Below are 20,603 nucleotides of genomic sequence, written 5' to 3' on the forward strand. Positions count from 1 at the left end.
AAATAAGGCAAAGATCGGTTCTTGTAAAAAAAATAAATAAAATAGATAAACAATTGGGTGATTTGATTTTTTAAAAAAGAAAGAAAAAACCAAAATACTAGTATCAAAAATAAAATAGATAAAATCACAACCAATGAAGAAGAAATTAAAGCAATTATTGGGAATTATTTTGCCCAACTATTTGCAAATAAATTTGACCATTTTTAAGTGAAATAGATGAATATTTACAAAAATATAATCTCCCAGATTAACAAAAGAGGGAGAAGAATACTTTAAATAGCTCCATCATGAAAAGAAATTGAATAAACCATCAAAGAATTCCCTAAGAAAAAGGCCTCAGGGCCAGATGGATTCACAAGTGAATTCTACCAAACATTCAAAAAACAATTTAATTCAAATAATGTTTTAACTATTTGGAAAAATAGGGGAAGAAAGAATCCTTTAAAATTCCTTTTATGACATAAGTATGGTATTGATTCCTAAACCAGGAAGAGCTAAAACAGAAAGAAACCAATAGAGCAATTTCTCTAATGAATATTTTTATTTATTTTATATTTAATATTTAAATAAAATACTAGCAATATTACAGCATTATATCACAAGAATCAAACACCATGACTAGGTCAGTTTTATACCAAGAATGTAGAAATGGTTCAATATTAAGAAAATTATCAGCATAATTGACCATATCTATAATAAAACCAACAGAAACCATATGATTATCTTAATAGATGCAGAAAAAGTTCCTTGACAAAATACAACACCCATTCCTTTTAAAAACATTAGAAAACAGGGGGCAGCTGGGTAGCTCAGAGGATTGAGAGCCAGGTCTAGAGACGGGAGGTCCTAGGTTCAAATCTGGCCTCAGACACTTCCCAGCTGTGTGACCCTGGGCAAGTCACTTGACCCCCATTGCCTTCCCTTACCACTCTTCTGCCTTGGAGCCAATACACAGTATTGACTCCAAGACGGAAGGTAAGGGTTTAAAAAAAAAAATTAGAAAACATTGAATAAAAAGAATATTATGATGAAAATTTTCTGGTAGCTACATCTTAATTTATCATTATTTATTAAATAATAAAAAACAGGCTAGAGAAATAAAAAGCACCAGGTGTGTTGTCAGCCATTTCCTTAGCCAGCCCTAAGCCAGATCACCTGTACTGATACTCTCCTTACCAGCTCCCCTCGAGCCAGCTGTGCATCTAGACCATGGCGCACTAGCACTCTCTTAGCCACTTCTTCTGTCTGGGATTCCAAAGCAAGAAGGCCCTAGTTCCTTTCCAATTCCAGTTTATGCTTTTTGGGACATCCCTTTGGAGGACTCCAATCTCAGTTTGAACAAGAAGTGGGTCTTCCAGACACCAGGAGTCACCATACAGTCCTTAGAATAGCCATACAACAGCAGTGCAGTGTCTCTCATCATAGTAGGGAGGACTCCATCCCTCACCTCAGAGAGGTATGATTCACAGGTTCAGAAGTAAGAGCTTTTACATTAAAATAAAAATGATGCCAAAAGGGTTCCCAATTAATACTAAACTTTGATAGGAGCTAAAGAATACTTATCTAAAATCATCAGCAAGTGCTATCTGTAATGGGGATAAAGTAGCACTCTTCCTAGTAGGATCAGGGATGAAGTAAGGATGCCCATTATCACCACTACTGTTTAATATCATACTAAAAAAACCTAGCTATGGCAATAAGAGAAAAAAAAAACCTGAAAGAAATGGAATAGGCAATGGGGAAACAAAACTATCACTCTTTATAGATGGTATGATGATGTATGATGGTATACATTCAGAATCCCAAAGAATCAACTAAAAAATTAATAGAAACATTAGCAAAATTGCAGAATACAAAATAAATTGACATAAACCATGTAAAATTATACATACTTTTGACTTAGTAATACTGCTACTGATTCTGTGTCCCAAAGAGAGCAGATATAAGGGAAAAGAACTTAATTGTACAATGTATTTTTTTTTTATTTTTTTTAAACCCTTACCTTCCGTCTTGGAGTCAATACTGTGTATTGGCTCCAAGGCAGAAGAGTGGTAAGGGTGGGCAATGGGGGTTAAGTGACTTGCCCAGGGTCACACAGCTGGGAAGTGTCTGAGGTCAGTTTTGAACCTAGGACCTCCTGTCTCTAGGCCTGGCTCTCAATCCACTGAGCTACCCAGCTGCCCCCTGTACAGTGTATTTTTAGCAGTTCTTTTCGTAGTAACAAAAAATTGGAAACTGAGATGGCGTTCATCTATTGGGGAATAGTTGAACAAGCTGTGGTATATGATTCTAATGGAATACTATTGCTCCATAAGAAATGATGAACAGGATGAGTTTGGAAAAACCTAGAAAGTCTTATATGAACTAATGCAAGGTGGAGTGAGCACAACCAGGAGAACATTGTACATAGTAACAGAAATATTTTAAGTTAATCAATTGTGAAAACCTAAACTGTTATCAGTAAAACAAAATTCTAAGATAACCCCAAAGAACCCATGATAAAAAATGCTCTCCACATCCAAAGGATGAACTGTTGGAGTCTGATTTCAGATCAAAGTATGCCATCTTTCACATTATTTCCTTCATAAGTATTTTATTGTATGTGTTTCTTGGCCATTATGAAGAATATGGAAATATGTATTGCAGGAATGCACTGGTATAACCTCTATTAGATTATATACCACGTTGGGGTGGGATAGGAGGAAGAGAATCTGAACTAGAAACTATCAGAAAACAATTGTCACATTTAATTGGAAAAAAAAAAATGTAAAGTTAGGTTTAAATGAATTTCAATAAGACTTTTAAAAAAGATATTTTCTCCCAATTGCTTGATATTGACAAGCCTAGTCATCAGAATGTATGCAGGTATTGGATTATATAATCTTCCAGAGAAAGTATTCACTTCTCCCTTCTTTGTGGTTGTATTATTAACTTAGAGGGAGACCATGTTAGGAAGTATAGGCTAGACTTCTATTTTTATAGGAATTCAAAAAAGTTAATGGTTATTGTAGAAAGAATTGATACTTTGGGAAAGGCAGACTGGTGTTATTAGAGTATTGGATTTGGAGTCAAAAGGCTACGGTTTCAATCTCATTCATATTCTTGTTAGCTTCATGTTCATGAGCAAGTCATTTAAACTTTCTGAACCTCAATTTCTACAACCTTAATTTTCCTTGACTTCTTTTCTTGACAAAGCTTGTCAAGTAGAGATTGTTAGTTTCTCTCCTACTTATATTATAAGATTGTTGTGAAGATCAAAGGAGAACAATATTTGGTAAAGTACTTTAAAAACCTTGAAGTACCATATAGATGCCAGGTATTGTAATCATCATGTATTTATATGTTCTTAAACATGTGAATCAACATGTGTGGTTTTTTTAGCAATATAGTAGTATGCTATATTAAAAGATGTTTGAGCAATCCAACCCTAAAAGTATTCATAAGGATTCAGTCAGTATGGAAAAAAACCTTTGCAGTTGTACCTTGTTTTTAAAAATTATAAAGGCTGATATTATGAGAATAAATAATATTTTATTTAGGCCCATGTTGGTAGAATGAAATCAACCACGCACCTGTAAAAATTTCAAATTACTGCCTCAGCCATTACGTTCAGTACCTTACCTAATCTTTTCTACGTCCCACTGAGAGCGCGATCCAGTAGCAAAAAGAGACCTGCCTCCAATGACCCCAGGAATCTTATATCATTCTCTTACGTCATCACACTTCCTGTCTGCCTCCATTTTACAAGAGGAAATCATTGGAAATGTAGTTTCCAAAGTCCCCAAAACATCCACAGGAAGTTTGTCATATATCTACATATCTTAAGGCTCAAATGAGCCCCAAATACCTCTAAATGGAACCCCAGAACTTATTTAAATAAGACAACCTTAAAGATTTGTCTGGCCATATGCAAGTACAAATTTTCATCTTTGACATTAGTGATGACATAGATGATTCATATAATTCATATTCATATAATTTGTAGATTGTACAAAGCTGGGTGGGATAACTTTCCTGTTGTATGACAGAGTTTGGATCCAAAAATATGTTAGTAAGGTAGACAGTTCACATTTAAGAAGGTGAAATTTAGTACAACTACATATTAAAAATCCTACACTGGTTCAAAAGCTCAACTTCACTTGCAAAAGATAAGAGAAACCTGACTAGACAATAATTCATATGTAACAAATCTGGATTGATAAGACAGCATTCTATATATTAGCTAGTAGTGTAATCTAGCCAATAAGAAATCTAACACTATTGGGATAGTATGCATAAGAAAAGGGGCAATAGGCCTGATATATAGTCTGCTTCAGTCAGAGCAGTTCTAGAGAATTTGGATACCTTTTTAGTAGGATCAGGGACAAACTGGAGCACGTTTAAAACTGAGAAAGATGGTGAGATAACAGGAGATTCTGGTGTGCTGCTTCTGCTGCTGCAAGATGATGTTTTAATAGCATTTTTAAGGTTTTCAAAGTACTTTAAATGCTTTGTCTCATTTTATCAGGAGTATTGATTGAAGAAATGAGAAATACCTAGCCTAAAGAAGAGAAAATTGAGGAGTGAAGGGGGGAAATGATAGTTGTCTTGTTATTTGAAGGACACCCCCCCCCCCCCTTGTAAGGAAGGTTTTCAGCCAGAGCCAGGCATCATAAAGATTGCTCTGATCAACTTTTGGGCTGTATTTATTTTATGCGCTTTGAGATCACACATAAAATTGGCATGGAAATCCATTCTCACCATCCATCTTTTTCTTAGAGACAATACAATGTGTTTGACGTATAGTGGTGAGAAAGTACAGGCTTTTTCATGGGAGACAATTTCTCCATATTTCATTCATTGTTCTTTTATGTTAGCTTACTGTACCAAATCAGGGAGGGGCGGGGGGAAACTTAGAAATTATTCTGGTCTGTTTTTTGCAGGCACCTGTGTATGGGAATCTGAGTTAAGAGTTTTAAAATTCTTAACATTAACTCACTATATGCTGATTTTTTTGTGAAGTAATTTCAGTGGAAGTTTCTGTATTATAACATATAAATGTGGGGTTTACTTAGGGGTTTGTGGAAGGTCTAGCCTGTATTGTTTTTCTGTGTTTCCCTGGAGCTGAGTAAGGATACTGATTTCAATAATTTCAGTAAAAGGGAATGTTAATAAGAAAAGAGTCACAGGGAAAACTGAGTAAAACAACCATCCTTCTAACACCTGCTGTGCGGGTTTTCAGAACTGGTGACGAGCAGTGCTAAATGTGTGTAAATAGAATTAGCTCGATCCCATTAATAGTCAAAAATCTACTCAACCCAGGCTTCGCTAATGATGTCACTCTCAGCTCCCTTAGTGGGGAGGGGAGACGAGTTACCCACACGTGACAATAAGTAACAAATCAAGAATAAGGGACTGCCCTTTGGGCAGTCCAAATCAATGTAGAAACTGCCATTTGTCTATTTGAATTAGAGGTGGACCACAGGAAGTGATGAAAGACACTATCTCTTTAAGTAAGTTAGTGAACTTCCTGTGGGGGCTGTTGCCTTCTCGAACTGGAAGAAGAAGCATCTCCTGAGACCACAGACAGATTACGCTCTATATTGTCACGTGGGTAAGTTAGGCTGACTTCCTTGGCCTAGCTGGGCCAATTCTAAACTCTGCCTATCTGGCTATTGGGCCCTGTGGCTTACAGCTTCATTATTAAGCTTTATATAACCTTCTTCTCTCTCAGTCCAGGCTGGACTAGCCTCTACTTTTCTCTTTATTCCTACTTTTACCTACCGATTGTAAATAAACTCTTCAACCCGATGCTGACTTGGGTCTGATTTAATTACGGAATCAACCTAAATTGTTGATTCCTGGCGGCCACATATTTTTAATATATATCTATAATACCTAAATTTTATTCCTTACAAATGTCACGGGCTTGATGGCTTCCTGCAGAAAGGGATTTATTTAGCACAGTGTTTGACTTCAGTTACTATGTTCACACATCTTTTTTATCTTGAATTATCAATTGTTGAGATTTGTTTACCTGAAATGTTGTTATACCGCTTTATAAACCTTAAAGTGCTATGTAAATATTAGTTATTATTACTATTAGGAAATTAATATCTACTTTTATGTCTGTAACAGCTTAGTTAATTATTTGACATTTTCTTATTTCATTGTCTCATTTTTATATATTATATGCAATTGTATATGTTCCCCTTATATACAAGTAAATATCCTTTTTTTTTATATTATGTAGATTTATATTCATTGATTTTATACCTCAAAAACCTGATCTTCCAGTTTCCTAGTCTCCTCCATTTTTATGGCCTCCCCCTACTCTCCTTAGCATACAGAAGCTGGCTTTCACCATTACCCACTGAAGCCATCCACCGACTCCACAAAGATTCCTAGTGGGTTGGACACTCAGAAAGGGGAACCAAGGACTGAGTGAAAATGGATTACGGGTTAAGGACTAATGGAAAGAGAATATAAGGGGAGAATAAAGACACACAGACACAGAAAGTTTTGGCATAAGATAGATAGACAGCGAGTAAGCTCTGGTGGTCAAGAGCTTCCTTCTCAACTGTCATATATAGCTACTTTTATTAGGGTTACAACCGTACATGTGGGGAAGGGGGGAGCCAAGTGGTCTGATGTGAGGTAAACATCAAGAGTTACAAACTGTTGGAACCTAAAGCAATAGATAGAGCAAATGCATCTAGATCAGGAATCCATATGGCCTAAGGTCTTGATACATACTAATTACTTGTTTTTTGGTAAAATAAGGAGCCTGAGATAACTGACCAGTCTTCCAGAGTGTATGTAGCCTTAGGGAAGGGCTAGGAATTTGGCAAGGTTGAGGTTTAATTCAACTCAAGGTTACAGAAATCACTCATAAGCAATACAAGAGTTATTTGTGAGCACTCTTAAAATAATATCACAATTAATGTATACCTGGATTGCTACACCCACAAATGGTCTACTTGGAAAATCAAACATGTAGACATTGTTCTATTATACCATGACATATTCCAGTTTATGATGTGCCCTTTTATACACAACGATGGCCTTAGTTCATCATCATCTTTTTGCCTCAACTATGGCAAGTGGACTCTTCATTATTATTCTTCCTAAAGTTTCTGCTTCCCACTCCAGTTTGTTGTCCATAAACCACCAAAGTGGTTTTCCTTAAACTCAAATCTAACCACATTCCTTCCTTACTCATTAAATGCCAGTGGCTCACTTTGGCTTTTAGGATCAAGTATATACTCCTCTGGTTTGGTTAAATCTTCTCACAACTTGACCCTAAGCTGTATTTATAGCCACATTATACATTATTACCCTTCTTTCATGACAAAATCCAGCCAATCTGTCTCTCAGCTATATACACATGGCACTTTATGCCCTCCTCTGTTCACATCCCTCTTCCCCCTCTGACCCTAAGAGCTTCTATTCCTTCCTTCCAGACATAGCTCAGGTACCACTTTCCACTTATGCCATCAACTTGCCCTTAGTGCCTTCCCTCCCTAACACCTAGTGTTTATTTTCTTTCTTTTCTATATATTCAGTTATATATGAACATGTTCTTACTCCATGATAGATTATAAGTTCCTTGACTGTAGACATTTTCTCAGTTTGTCATTGAATCCCTAATACCTGGTGTATTGCCTGGCATAGCATTTACTAAATGCTTGTAAATTGATTGAATCCAGATTTTTTCTTCATTAAATAATACTTTGTATCTTTTCTCCAAGTTTCTTTATAATCCTTATCTATCATTTGTGGTAAAGTTTTTAATATTCCGTTGTATTGATTATTCAGTCATTCACCCGTTATAAAGTTTCTTAATTTCTCAGTTATTGTGTTCTAAAAAAGTAGCAGTTATGACATAAAATTTCAACCTTTTTATTTTTCTGGGCAGGCACTGTTTCATGGCAAGTTTATTGATACTGGTTTTTCTTTGCCATTCTACAAGCGTATGCTAAGTAAGAAGCTTACTATTAAAGATTTGGAATCTATTGATACCGAATTCTATAACTCTCTCATCTGGATAAGGTTTGTTGGTTTTTATTTTCAGTAACTCATTTTCTTGAAATTTGCATCTTTTTTTAATATTAATATTATTCTTAATCTAGAGACAACAACATTGAAGAATGTGGCCTGGAAATGTATTTTTCAGTTGATATGGAGATTTTGGGAAAAGTGACTTCACATGATCTGAAGTTGGGAGGTTCTAATATCCTGGTGACTGAGGAGAACAAAGAAGAGTATATTGGGTAGGATGATATAGTTCAATAGAATAAGACTAGTGAAACCCTTTATTAAAATTAATTATCTAGAAAAAAGGCAACATTTTAATATCCCAAAGTTTTGTTACAAAATCATTTAGAACTCTTTGTATGTTGTCACAAAATGCTTTATATAAAATTTGATTTCAAACGAGACTTAAAAGGTTAACTGTCTATTGTTTTTGCTTACCATATCTCTACATTCTGAGTTCATAATATTTCCTGATCCTCAAGGTTATCCTTAATGCTGCTATTATTTTAATTTATTAATATATCTTTGTGTGTATAAACACTCTTCAATATAATGTTGAAGTCCTGGTTGATATATACTATCCTTCTATAGAGCACTAGTAAGAAAGTAGTAATGAGTTAGCCCAGCATTGGTAAAGTAATGGCACACGTGCCAAGCCAGCATGGGGCTGTGGGGACTGCTTTGTACTCTCTCTTCCCAATGCCCAAAGACATTTTTTTTATATGCCCCACCCTTCTATCCAGCAGCCAAATGCGAGCACTTCCTCCCTCAGCTTTCTGGGGTAATACAGGAGGCTCAGAGGCAGTTTGAAGTTGCAGTTCGGGCACAAAAACTTGAAAACCTTTGACAATGCTGAGTTAGACCAACTACTGACAAAATCCATCCCCTGAGAAGTCATTAATTTTTTTAATTTATAAAAATTATTGAAAATTTTTAAATTTAGTATCTTCCACTTTCTACTATATAACAGTGTTTTAATGAGTTCCATTATCACATAGTTTTGGAATGACTATCTGCATGAAAAGCACTATAATGAGTGCTATGGGCATTTAAAAATATTTTAAATACTACTTATTGCAACAACAAAAAACATTACCCTTCCCTGCAAGGCGGTTAGATGTACAAAGGTAAAAAGGTGAATTAGCTATCATATAATATCTGCCAAATTATTATTATATAATAATTGCCAAATGAGTCACACATACTAGGAAGAAATAGTACTGGACTGGGGAAAACAGTATAGAAGGGATGAGACTTGAGAAAGTTTGATTTGGATAGGGAAAAGAAGAGAGGATGTTCTAGCAAGGATCTATAGAAATATTCAGTTTCCTGATAAGGAAATACTTAGACATATTAAATTTTAAGAGCATAAAATATTTTGATTCTAAATTAAATTTCATTTTATTCACCTAAGTTATTTAGTCATTTCAGTCCTATCTATCACTTCAGCACTCCATCTGGGTTTTCTCAACAGAGACACTGGAGCAGTTTGCCATTTCCTTCTCCAGGTTATTTCACAGATGAGGAAACAAGCAAACCAAGTTAAGGGACTTGCCCAGGGTCACAGAGCTATTACATTTCTGAGACTGGATTTGAACTCCAGTATCCTAACTCGCTGCCTTGTACTTCACTGTGCCACCTAGCTGCCCTGTACTTTAGCAATTGAAAGAACAGTTTGACTTTTTTCTTTTTAAACTATTACAAAACCTTTGAATACATGTAATTTTCTACTTGTCATGTTGGAAAATTATTCTAATAGAGGATCACATGATTCTACAAGATTAGTTTTTTCATGTTTTTCTTAGCCTCAGTTCACCCTGTAGATAGTAGATTGATATTTTGCTATCTCCTAATTATATCTGTAATACATAGCATTAATCTCTGAAATGTGGCAATTTTTATAATCTTGTGATTGGTCTCTGAGCATGCAATCATTTTTGGACCACGACTGTTTTAAATAGGTCAAATTTTGGGCTCTCGTGTTGATGATCCATTTTATGTAGCATTTTGTTTATAGTGAATTTGCTCATTTAATAGCCCTGCATATTAATCCTAAAAACTAAGTCTCTATAATTCATTGGAATATTGAAGGTGGAAGAAGAAAGGCCTTTATTAATGAAAATGGTAATGGAAGATCTCAGGATTTCTAAGCATTTTCCTTAACATGCAGATGCTTATTTAAAAAACATTTGCTTTATTTTCAGTTTGATGGCAGAATGGCGTTTTTCTCGAGGAGTACAAGACCAGACCAAAGCTTTCCTTGATGGTTTTAATGAAGTTGTCCCACTTCAATGGCTTCAGTACTTTGATGAAAAAGAATTAGAGGTCAGATTCTTTTCTTTTCTTTAAACCTTAACTTTCTGTCCTAGGACAGAAGAGCAAAGGCTAGGCAAACAGCAGGATTAAGTGACTTTCCCAAGGTCACATAACTAAGAAGTATCTGAGGCCAGATTTGAACCCAGGTCCTCTAGGCCTGTCCACTGTGACACCTAAAAGTCCCTTGAGGGTCAGGTTCTTATAAGGCAATAGTCTAGGAAATGATAAATTTATAGGTTTTTTTCCTTCCTGAGGAATGCCTATAAGCATAACATTATAAAATATAATTTTCAATCCTGCCATTTACTTACCATCTAAGGCAGGGATTTCACCTGAGGGCTCTATCTGCACTAGCTAAAAATGATTTTTGCTTTTTAAAATACAATACAACTTTATTTAAAAGTTTAAAAAACCATTCTTTAGCACACTAGTACAAAAGCATTTTATCTGATAACCTATAGTTTGCTGAGAGAATTAGTCGTGGGCATTAGTATCATAATTGCTTCCCCAAATTAGTGATCTGTTCAGTTATAATTCTATGTAGGAATTTGACAGTAAAAAAATACCTAGCCATGATTAAGGTACTGATTATTTTGTTTAATCCCTGTGCTAACCATTGTAGAGATATTAAAAGGTCTAAGATGATCCTTGCTCTCATGGAGCTCATAGTCTGCTTGTATATATAAAATACAAAAGAGTAGTTAAATAATGAAATTATATAAAAGATAGCCATAGAGGAAGAGGCTCAGGGAAGTGCAGAAATTCTGGAAGATATGGTTGAAGTCTTAAAATGGAAGAGTTGGAGTTCTCAGTTGACTTTTTCAAAATTTCTGAGGTGGAAGAACTAGAGATTCCTGAACTTTTCCCTGTATTTACTCTCTCCTTACTCTTTTTATATTTAAACATCAGGAGTGGAGAGAAAGAGTCTGAATTTTCCCTTGGATGATTCCCACCACCTTCCTTCCTTGCTTGTATGGCTTTACCTTTGAATCCAGTTGTCCCAACCACTGTGCAAGATAACTTGGTTAATTGGGGGTAATGATCACCTCACCTCACCATCAGTCATAACCCTAGGAAACCCTCCTAGCACCTAGGAGGAGAATCAGGATTTAGGAGAAGAATCAATCTCTTAGGATAGAGCCAAATCAACATATATTTATTCAACTATTTCATGAGTTTCAAGATATCCTCTGATCTCCCTTCTCATAGCTTTATTTCCTCTTTCTGAATCTGAGGATTTCTTCTCCCATTTAATTATTTTCACATTGTAATTAATATTATTATAGAACTACAAGACTTTAAGTATTTTTTTAGGCATTAAAAATAACAAGTTAATTTGGAGGTCAGTCATCAATACATTTAAATCATCTTTTGTTCAGCTTAAAAATAAAATCTGTTAAAAGCAAATGCGAGGTAAGTTCTAAATTTTAGTATTTGTAAAGAATAAATCTTTATATTTTAAATACTACAGTTCCCCAGAGGCAAGTAGTCTGTGAAAACTCAACCCCTCAGACCTCCAGAGCAATAATGTCCAAACTTTGTTTAAATCATCATCTCTACCAGTAAAAAGATTTTGATGAGCCTATATGCCAAAAATTTGTTTAATATTAATATACTATGTACATTATAAAACATATACAAAATAGAAATTTAGATATAAAGGGCAAAAATGACAACATTTAAAGTTATTAATGATAAAGGCCTTTTTGCTCACTCAAAATATTAATAATTCCAAGCAATGTGAATATATACTATCATTTTTTTAAAAACCCAAGATTTAAACACTTTATGATACATCATTGCTAAGGTGTGGGTTTGCCTTCCATTTCAACACTTGACATAATGCCTGTCATAGCTAAAAAGAATACTTGACAAAGGTAAAGGTATGGAGAAGCAAATGACAGAAATGCAGCTCTGCTTGCACTTAGTCATACTCTTATTTTCTTAAAAAACCCATTCAGCAGTTATTCATTAAAATTTAGCTAGTAAAAAGTCCATTTTTTCTGTTATCAAATAAGTTGTTTTTGTAAACTTTTGGGACATTCTTCCAAATTTTTATTTCCAGAATGGTTAGACCAGTTCACAGATGCATGAGCAGTATTTGTTTTTGCAGAGCTTCTCTAGACTCTTAAATAAAACAGTGTTCCTCAGTTCCTAGCTAAAAAAATTGAGGCTTGAGTGATCTGCCAGTAATATAATAGAAAGTAAATAGTAGAACCTCTAATCCCAAATCAGGTGGTTTTTTCCACTACACCAGCAATTCCCAAAGTGGGCACTACCGCCCCCTGGTGGGTGCTGCAGCGATCCCGGGAAGCAGTGATGGCCACGGGTGCATTTATCTTTCCTATTAATTGCTATTAAAATTTTTTTTTAATTAATTTCCTGGGGGATAAGTAATATTTTTTCTGGAAAGGGGACAGTAGGCCAAAAAAGTTTGGGAACCACTGTACTATACTATAGATATATTATCTCTTGAATAAGTGGCTGCAATTTTTATAACTGACTGCCTGCTGTCAGAGATGATAGTACCTTACTTTTGCATTAGAGCATCATAGTTTTCAAAGCACTTACACATACATTAACTCAAATTTAATCTTCATAATTACCCTTTAATGTATATAAGACAAATTTAAGTATCCCTAGTTTGCATGCAAGGATATTTTGGTCCTATATAATTGCCTGTGTTCACATTGCTTGGCAAAAGGAAAAACTAATGCAGTGTTTTATTACATAGTACAAGAGGGCTTATTACTCCAAATCATCAGTTTGATTATTTCCTATACCTTGTGTTTAAGAAGGTTCAATAATATGTAATATATTTTAAAAATATAAAAAGAAAAAAGTTTGGTGCTTTAAAAGAATAAATGATCTGCCTATTTTCATGTCTGGTTTTCTTCCCCAAATAATGCCAAATAAATAAGAAATTGTTCAAAGTGTATGTTTGGAACCTGCCTCAGGTGTGAACTTTGTGACCATGGGCAAGTCATTTAACTTAAAAGTCTGTTTTATCATCCATAAAAATAGAGGAAGTAATTCCTGTAATAATCTAGCCAACTAGGATTATCTTAATTTTATAGATGATGAAATAGGTTCATGCAGTTAGCAAAATGTAAAGCTCAGGGGTATTTTTGGTTATCTCATAATTTAACTCAATAATTCTTTTGCTTGATTCTCAGGTGATGCTGTGTGGCATGCAAGAAGTTGATTTAGCAGACTGGCAGAGAAATACTGTGTATCGACATTACACAAGAAATAGCAAGCAGATCATTTGGTTCTGGCAGGTATTAACCTTTATATTTTAAAATTCAGATGTGAAAATACATTCTTTGTCAAAAAACCATGGCTTAGGTATTTGTTTTTTTTTATTTGTTAAATAATAAGCAAGTACTTTTGAAGCATGGGATCTAGAGATGAAAGTAATATTAGATGTCCAAATCTCACATAATGTATTTGAAGAAACTGAGACCTAAGAAGTTCATTGGCTTTTTCTGAAACTCAGCAAGTGTTTGATAAGCCTCTGTGATGTACACAATGCCAGGAAACCTGAAACAAAAATGAAACAACCTCTGCCTTCAGAGGTCTTACATTCTGCCAATTTGTCCAAATTTACACAAGTAGCAGATGTAAAATTCAGACTAAGACCTCCAAGCTTCTACTGAATTCCACTTGACATTTATTGGAGATATAAACAGTGTAAGATCACACTTCATTTGTTTTTTGACTACAGAAAGCAATTGATTCTACAGAGCAAAATGATAATGCCCATATAGAAGTCAAAATCATATAATTTTCAGGCTTACAACATAGGAATCATCCTGGATTCATTTCTCACCCTCTACCCCTTCCAACCTGTTACAAAGGCCTGTGCATTTCACCTCTGTAACATCTCCAGTTATGCCCCCTTCTCTGCTCTGCCATGGCTGCCATTCTAGGCCAGCTCCTCATCACTTCACACCTGGACTATTGTAATAACCTGCTGGTAGGTCTGCCAGTCTCAGGTCTCTTCCCCATTCCATTCCATTCTCCATTCACCAGTGAAGTGATTTTTCTAAACCACAGGTTCAACTGTGTTATTCCCTTTCTCAGTAAATTCCAGTGGCCTTCCCATCTCCTTCAGGATCAGATGCAAAATGTTCTGTTTGACATTCAGTGCTCTTTGTTACGTGGCCTCCTCCTAGCTTTCCAGTCTTCTTATGCCGTGCTGCTGCTATGTCCAGCTCAGTTTCCACACCGGGGCCTCTCCATAAGCAAGACACTCCATCTGTTGGCTCTGGGTAGTTTCTCTGACTAGTTCCCTCTGCCTGCAGGCCTGGTGTGCTCTCCTTCCACTCTGCCCGCTGCCTTTCCCCTGCTGGCTTCTTCCTTCCTATCTTCTACAAGAAGCCTTTCCCAGTGCCTCTTAAATCTAGAGCTTTTCCTTTGTTAATACTTTGTATATATTTGTTTTCATATTGTCTTTCCCTATAGAGTGTAAGCTCCTTGAGGGCCGGGACTTCCTTTTGCCTCTCTTTGTATCCCAGTACTTTTTACACAATGACTGGCACATATAGGAACACTTAATGAATGTTTGTGGATTGGAAAGTTTAACAGAAGACCTTTGGTCATTGATGATCTCATTATTGATATTAAATGAGACATAAAACAAAGAAATGCATGTCTACTAGAGTTGCTTTCTACTACCATAAAGGAAGTCTAGCATAAAGTATAAATGGAAGTAGATTCCCATAGATGGGAAGTTCTTTTTAGCACATGATAGTGTGCTGATTGTATCAGGCCCCCAGAACATTGGTGAACCTCTTAAATGAGACCCATAGTCATAAAAAGGAGTTTGGCTTAACAGACCAAATTGTGCTTCTGTCATTAAATCAGGTCTGATTCTTTGTGACCCTGTGGAGTTGCTGACAGGGTTTTCTTGGCAAAGATACTGGGAGTTATTTGAGATTTCCTTCTCTTGTGTGTCCCCTTTTTATAGATGAAGAACGAAAGCAAATAGTGGTTAAGTCACTTGCCCATGGTCACATAGCTAGTAAGTATCTGAGGTCAGATCTGAAACTCAGATCTTCCTGACTCCAGGCCCACTACTCTATCTACTGCATTATCTAGCTGCCCCTAACTAACCACACAGGAAAGACTACAAATGGATGGAGTGCCAGTTGACTCAGTTGTAATATGCACAAAAGTGGACAACCCATTGAGCTGGTTTATTAGTTGAATGTACCTTCATGTGCAAATGGAGAGTAAAGTGGGCCCAGTTTTAATGACCCCAACCTTCACTTGAAACAAAGGTTCAAGCCTTCAAAGAATTACTAAGGGCCACCAGAAGATAATGGAAAGACAGACTCAGGATGGACACAGATAGGCTACAACATTACCCAAAAAAAGATTATGTTGTAGAACTATTGGTAAAAAACATGACTGGGGGCAAAATGGCCAATAACAAACAAAGTGAGGAATAACTGATGGGCAGCTTACAGAATTTCTTATTATGCTGCATTGTTGAGAGATTTAGGTGAAAGTCCTCAATACATGAGGTATGTACCCTTTGTGGAAGATGTATGGGAGAGCATAGATAGACAAAAGTTGGACAGGATAGGCTGGAATGGAGGGCTTGTGATCTGTGCCATTGGACCATATCAGTAAAATGAAAGATTCTCAAAAGTACTAACAGATATTTTCAGCACTGCCTCTGATATGAACACTTTAGTAGATTTGTCAAAATGATTCTCGTCTCCTATCCTAGAGACTTACAGGACAAATTTTGAAGTTTTAGATTATTTTTTTTTAATGTTCTACATCAGAAGGAGGAAGCATGGCATAAAGGATTAGGTTGTTGTATTTAGAATCAGAGATACCTAGGGTTCTCCTTTTTTTCTCATTCTTACCATCTGTGTTTTGCTAGACAAATCACTTATCCTAGGGGCTTCATTTGTAAAATAAGGAACTTGGCAGCATTTGCTTCATCTCTTCTACTGTAAACATACCATCTTTTCACTCATCTCTTTAAACAGAAAGATGTCACCCTTTAGAGGGTTGAATTTCTTAAATACTTATTAACTTTGAGTCCATCTATTGAAATCTGCTTTAATTCATTGAATTCTAATTATATGATGAAACCATTTGTCCCGAGTTGGAAAACCAATTAGTTTGAATAGTTATTAAAATCTTGGTAAGTAATCTTGTTTTTTAAGTCTTGTTTTACCTTTAAAATATAAATTTTATCAATTATTTTCTTCAGCATATTTTGATACAACTTAAAATATCATTAAAATTCATACTGGCTCCCCTCTTCCCATTTGTTATACCATACTGCTATCTCCTAGCCATGATTTTCCAAATGGTTTCATTCTTTTATATTTGGTATCTTAAATGAAGTATTTTGAACATTTCAGATTTCAAGCAATTGATTATTGGTTTTGTGTTGCTTTAAGTTTGAAATTTTTTTTGGCAGTTTGTGAAAGAGACAGACAATGAAGTTAGAATGCGTCTAATGCAGTTTGTCACTGGAACCTGCCGACTACCCTTAGGAGGATTTGCTGAACTCATGGGTAAGTAAAATTGTATTATGGTTTCTTATTCTGAAGATTCATTTATAATTCTGAATTGTGAATGCATAATGTAATCATCAATTTTTTTTCTAGAATAGAAAGATTTTTTTCTAGAATAACTGAATCTGTTCTTTGAAATTTTAGATGCAAAAACAGGGTAAAAAAATTTTGAATTACTCATAATTTATATGAACTCTTGTCTCAACGATGTTATAGCCATTCTGAAATTTAACTGCTTACTAACTGTAAACATATTTAACAAACCACATATATATATGTATATATATATATATATATATATATATATATATATATATCTTCCCTAATTTAGGCAGTAATGGTCCTCAGAAATTTTGCATTGAAAAAGTTGGCAAAGAAACCTGGTTACCACGAAGTCATACATGGTGAGTTTAATAAATCTCTTTTTTTCTTTGAGTGGAAGGGAGCATGAAGTATCTCTTAATTCTGAGATATTGTACTTTATTTATGACATATATTTCAGGTATGTCAGACTAGTACTGAGCACATCATAATCAGAGCCCACATTTTCTGATTCGTGGACTAGTGCTCTTTTTGGTATAGTGTGATACCTCCTATGTAGGCAAAAATTCATATTCCTCAGCTACTATTGTAACATGGAAAATAATGTGCCTTTTTAAAAAATGTTAACACTTGAAGTTTTTTATTCAATTAAACATATATATGTTAAATATCAAGAAGGCAAATACTTTTTGAAACTCTTGGGGTAAAAGATGATTATTTTAGGCACATAGTATTCAGGGGTGAGTAGGGTGATGGAGCAGAGAAGTGGAATGCTTTGAGTGGATAAAAAATTTAAGGCAAAGAAGAGATGTCATAAGAAACCATAAATGCAACATAGGCAGACAAATATTAGCATAATTTTGGAATGCAGGTAAATTGAATAATTTTCTTTAACTGTGCATGCTCTTCACCTACCCTATGTGGCTATATAGATAACTCTTGCTTTATATAAATTCCTATTATGCAAATTCAGCTCTTCAACAGGCAAGCAGTAGTTTTTGCTCAGACCCTTGGAAGTGGGGTGGGGAGGAAGCCAGTGCAGCCCTGGGTCAGGGATTCTTCACTCCAGGTCTGGAGCCATAGGAGACCCAGGCATGAAAGGTGCTTCTGGGTCCTGCAGAACTGTAGATGGGCTGGGGTCACCTGGAGCCCTTTACTAGGAGAAGGGGAGGTCTGCTGAGCAGTCCACCTATGTGAAGCAAGAACTGGCTGTATTTTCAGTTTTCTCTAGGAATTTTGTGATATATCTATATTTATATAGTTATATATTTGGGCAAGTAAGACTTTAAGAATTTGATGCTATTAATAATAACTAATATTTTTATAGTACTATATGGTTTACAAAGAAGTTTTACAGATATTATTGGATCCTCACAACAGTCCTGAAACAGTTGAGGAAACTAAGGCAGAGATGGAACAAATGATTTGGCCAAGGTCACTCAGTAAATATCTTGAGGCCAGATATAAATTTGGTTTTTTGAATCTGAATTATGGGTTTTTCCTTACTCTGGGTTCAGAGCTCTAATCAGTGAACCACCTTGCTATCTCTAGATATCAGTATATATTAGTGACTTTACAACCGTTTAAATAACAATAAATGAATTACTTATTATCAAAAAACTTTTGTTTAAAAAACTACTTAGCAAACCTTTTCATAACATTTTGGGTTTAAAAATATAATTCTTTTAAATATGCATCTCTATATAAATATGTATGATTTATTTTATCTCTTCTTATTCAGCTTTAATCGTTTGGATCTACCACCATATAAAAGCTACGAACAGCTAAAGGAGAAACTTCTTTTTGCAATAGAAGAGACAGAGGGATTTGGACAAGAATAAGTGTGGCTTCTTGTCCTAGAGGAGCTCTTGCATTAAAATACTCAGCCAAGTAAAATTGCACAGATGTTGTATATAAGCTGTTCAGGCCATACAGTGACCTTTCTGGAATTCTAAAAAGTGTAAATGTTCTACATTCTTCCACAAAGATATGCAAAACATTCAGCCTTTTTTACTGTTATTTATTGCCCCTTTGAGGTGACTGACCAGTAAAAAACAAACCACCCTTAAATTTTGAAGCAGACAATAGACTTTATTTAAAATATAAATGTACATATACATATATACTAGTGGCTCTAGTTTTATAGAGCTCTAAGTATATGAAACATTGCAGCCATTGAAAAAGACCTGGATTTGCTTTACCTTGGCTATATTATCCAGAAACAAAAATGTGCAAACTGCTCCATGTCCTACCTTATGCAATATCTCCCAAGGTTGTTTTAATTGCATGGCTGTTCAGGATGGTGTTAAAGACTTAGGCCAACACTTACCTAGAGTACATAGAAAAATGCTGCTGGCTTTTCTGAAGACAGATGTCCAATTCTGTCAACTTATTTTTAAAATAAGTATAATAGTTGAGGTTAACCCTTCTCTGCTACTTTAATGATGCAGCAAAAATAATGAATGAAACCTTTACTTTCATAAAAGTCCCATACAATAAAGTGAATGCTATACAACTGATGCCACTTAGCAGTTTATTATAGGAACTGGACAGAACTCATTGAGCAGCATAAAGGTTTGTTTACATATTACCTTGGGATTTTAGGTAATTTTCAATTTAAAAAAAGAAATTCTGTTATTCCTACAAGGTTTTTTGTTTTGTTTCATCTTAATCCTTGATTATACTTCAGGTTAGGTTCATGGTAAATTGATTTAATTTGTTACTTAGAAATATATGAAAAGTATTGTGAACTTTCATTGTTTTGTTTTTTTTTTGTGTTCCAGTTTTTGGTTACATAAATCCAAATCAATTGACAGTTACATAAACTTTTGAACACTTAAACTTATAAAACTAATGATTTTCTATTACTCTTTAAATATTTTCACCCCTCTTTAAGTTCATGTAAAATTCTTTCTACTTGAATTAAATAAGCATATATTAAAATATTGTCATTTTTTTAATGTAGACAAAGTTATTTTCTGTCCTAAGTGAACAACATTTTAGAATTGTTTTTACCAGTATTGAGGGCATTTGCTGAACTGCAAAGATTGTGTAACAAATTATAAATCTGATGTGAATTATGTTAAGTGCTACCTGTAGCAAACTGTGCTTCCTTATTAATATAAGAAAATTAAAATTACCATTTGTATCATGCTTTCAGTATGCACTGTAAATTCCATTAAATTAACTTATACAAAATTTTATATACCCATGAAACTGATTTCTTAAAATATTATATCTGTAACATATTTCACTGCTAGGTGAGTACAGAAAATACTGGCATATTACTTATTTTCCCAATACAAGTTTTTACTTTGCCAAAATTTTATTTTTCTACATATTAACTTAGATTGTGTTCTGCCTTTTTATTCGAAATTCACAATTTATTCTGTACAGGTTAAATAAAAGCAGTGATCCTATTGGCTATAAGACTCTTTTCCCATATTCTCGACTCTGACACTTCAGGACAATTTCACAACCAAAGGATTTTTTAAATTATGTTGTATGAAGGCTTATGTGATAGATGGTAATTAAACAGTTCTTTTTTTCTAAAAATAGGATGCTCATGGGCTTAAACTACACTAGAAGATGTTCACATCAAACATGAAGATAATGTCTAGATTTTGATTTCCTACCTAAAGAGTGAGGCAATCTGTTCCTTTGTAGATATTTGTGACCGAAAAG

General features: G+C 34.8%; 1 protein-coding gene across 1 annotated transcript in view; it reads left to right on the forward strand.

Annotated features, from left to right (window-relative positions):
* Positions 1-20,343, forward strand: part of WWP1 (WW domain containing E3 ubiquitin protein ligase 1) — a 112,299-nt gene extending 91,956 nt beyond the window's left edge. The window contains exons 19-25 of the mRNA XM_044668297.1: positions 7,898-8,031; positions 8,112-8,252; positions 10,221-10,341; positions 13,509-13,613; positions 16,781-16,877; positions 17,209-17,281; positions 18,661-20,343. Of these exons, the coding sequence (XP_044524232.1) occupies positions 7,898-8,031; positions 8,112-8,252; positions 10,221-10,341; positions 13,509-13,613; positions 16,781-16,877; positions 17,209-17,281; positions 18,661-18,760 (771 nt within the window). The 3' untranslated portion in view covers positions 18,761-20,343. The remainder of the gene's footprint in view (positions 1-7,897; positions 8,032-8,111; positions 8,253-10,220; positions 10,342-13,508; positions 13,614-16,780; positions 16,878-17,208; positions 17,282-18,660) is intronic.
* The last annotated feature ends 260 nt before the right edge of the window (positions 20,344-20,603 follow it).

Source organism: Gracilinanus agilis, chromosome 1 (assembly GCF_016433145.1).
Source record: "Gracilinanus agilis isolate LMUSP501 chromosome 1, AgileGrace, whole genome shotgun sequence".
Lineage (NCBI taxonomy): Eukaryota > Metazoa > Chordata > Mammalia > Didelphimorphia > Didelphidae > Gracilinanus > Gracilinanus agilis.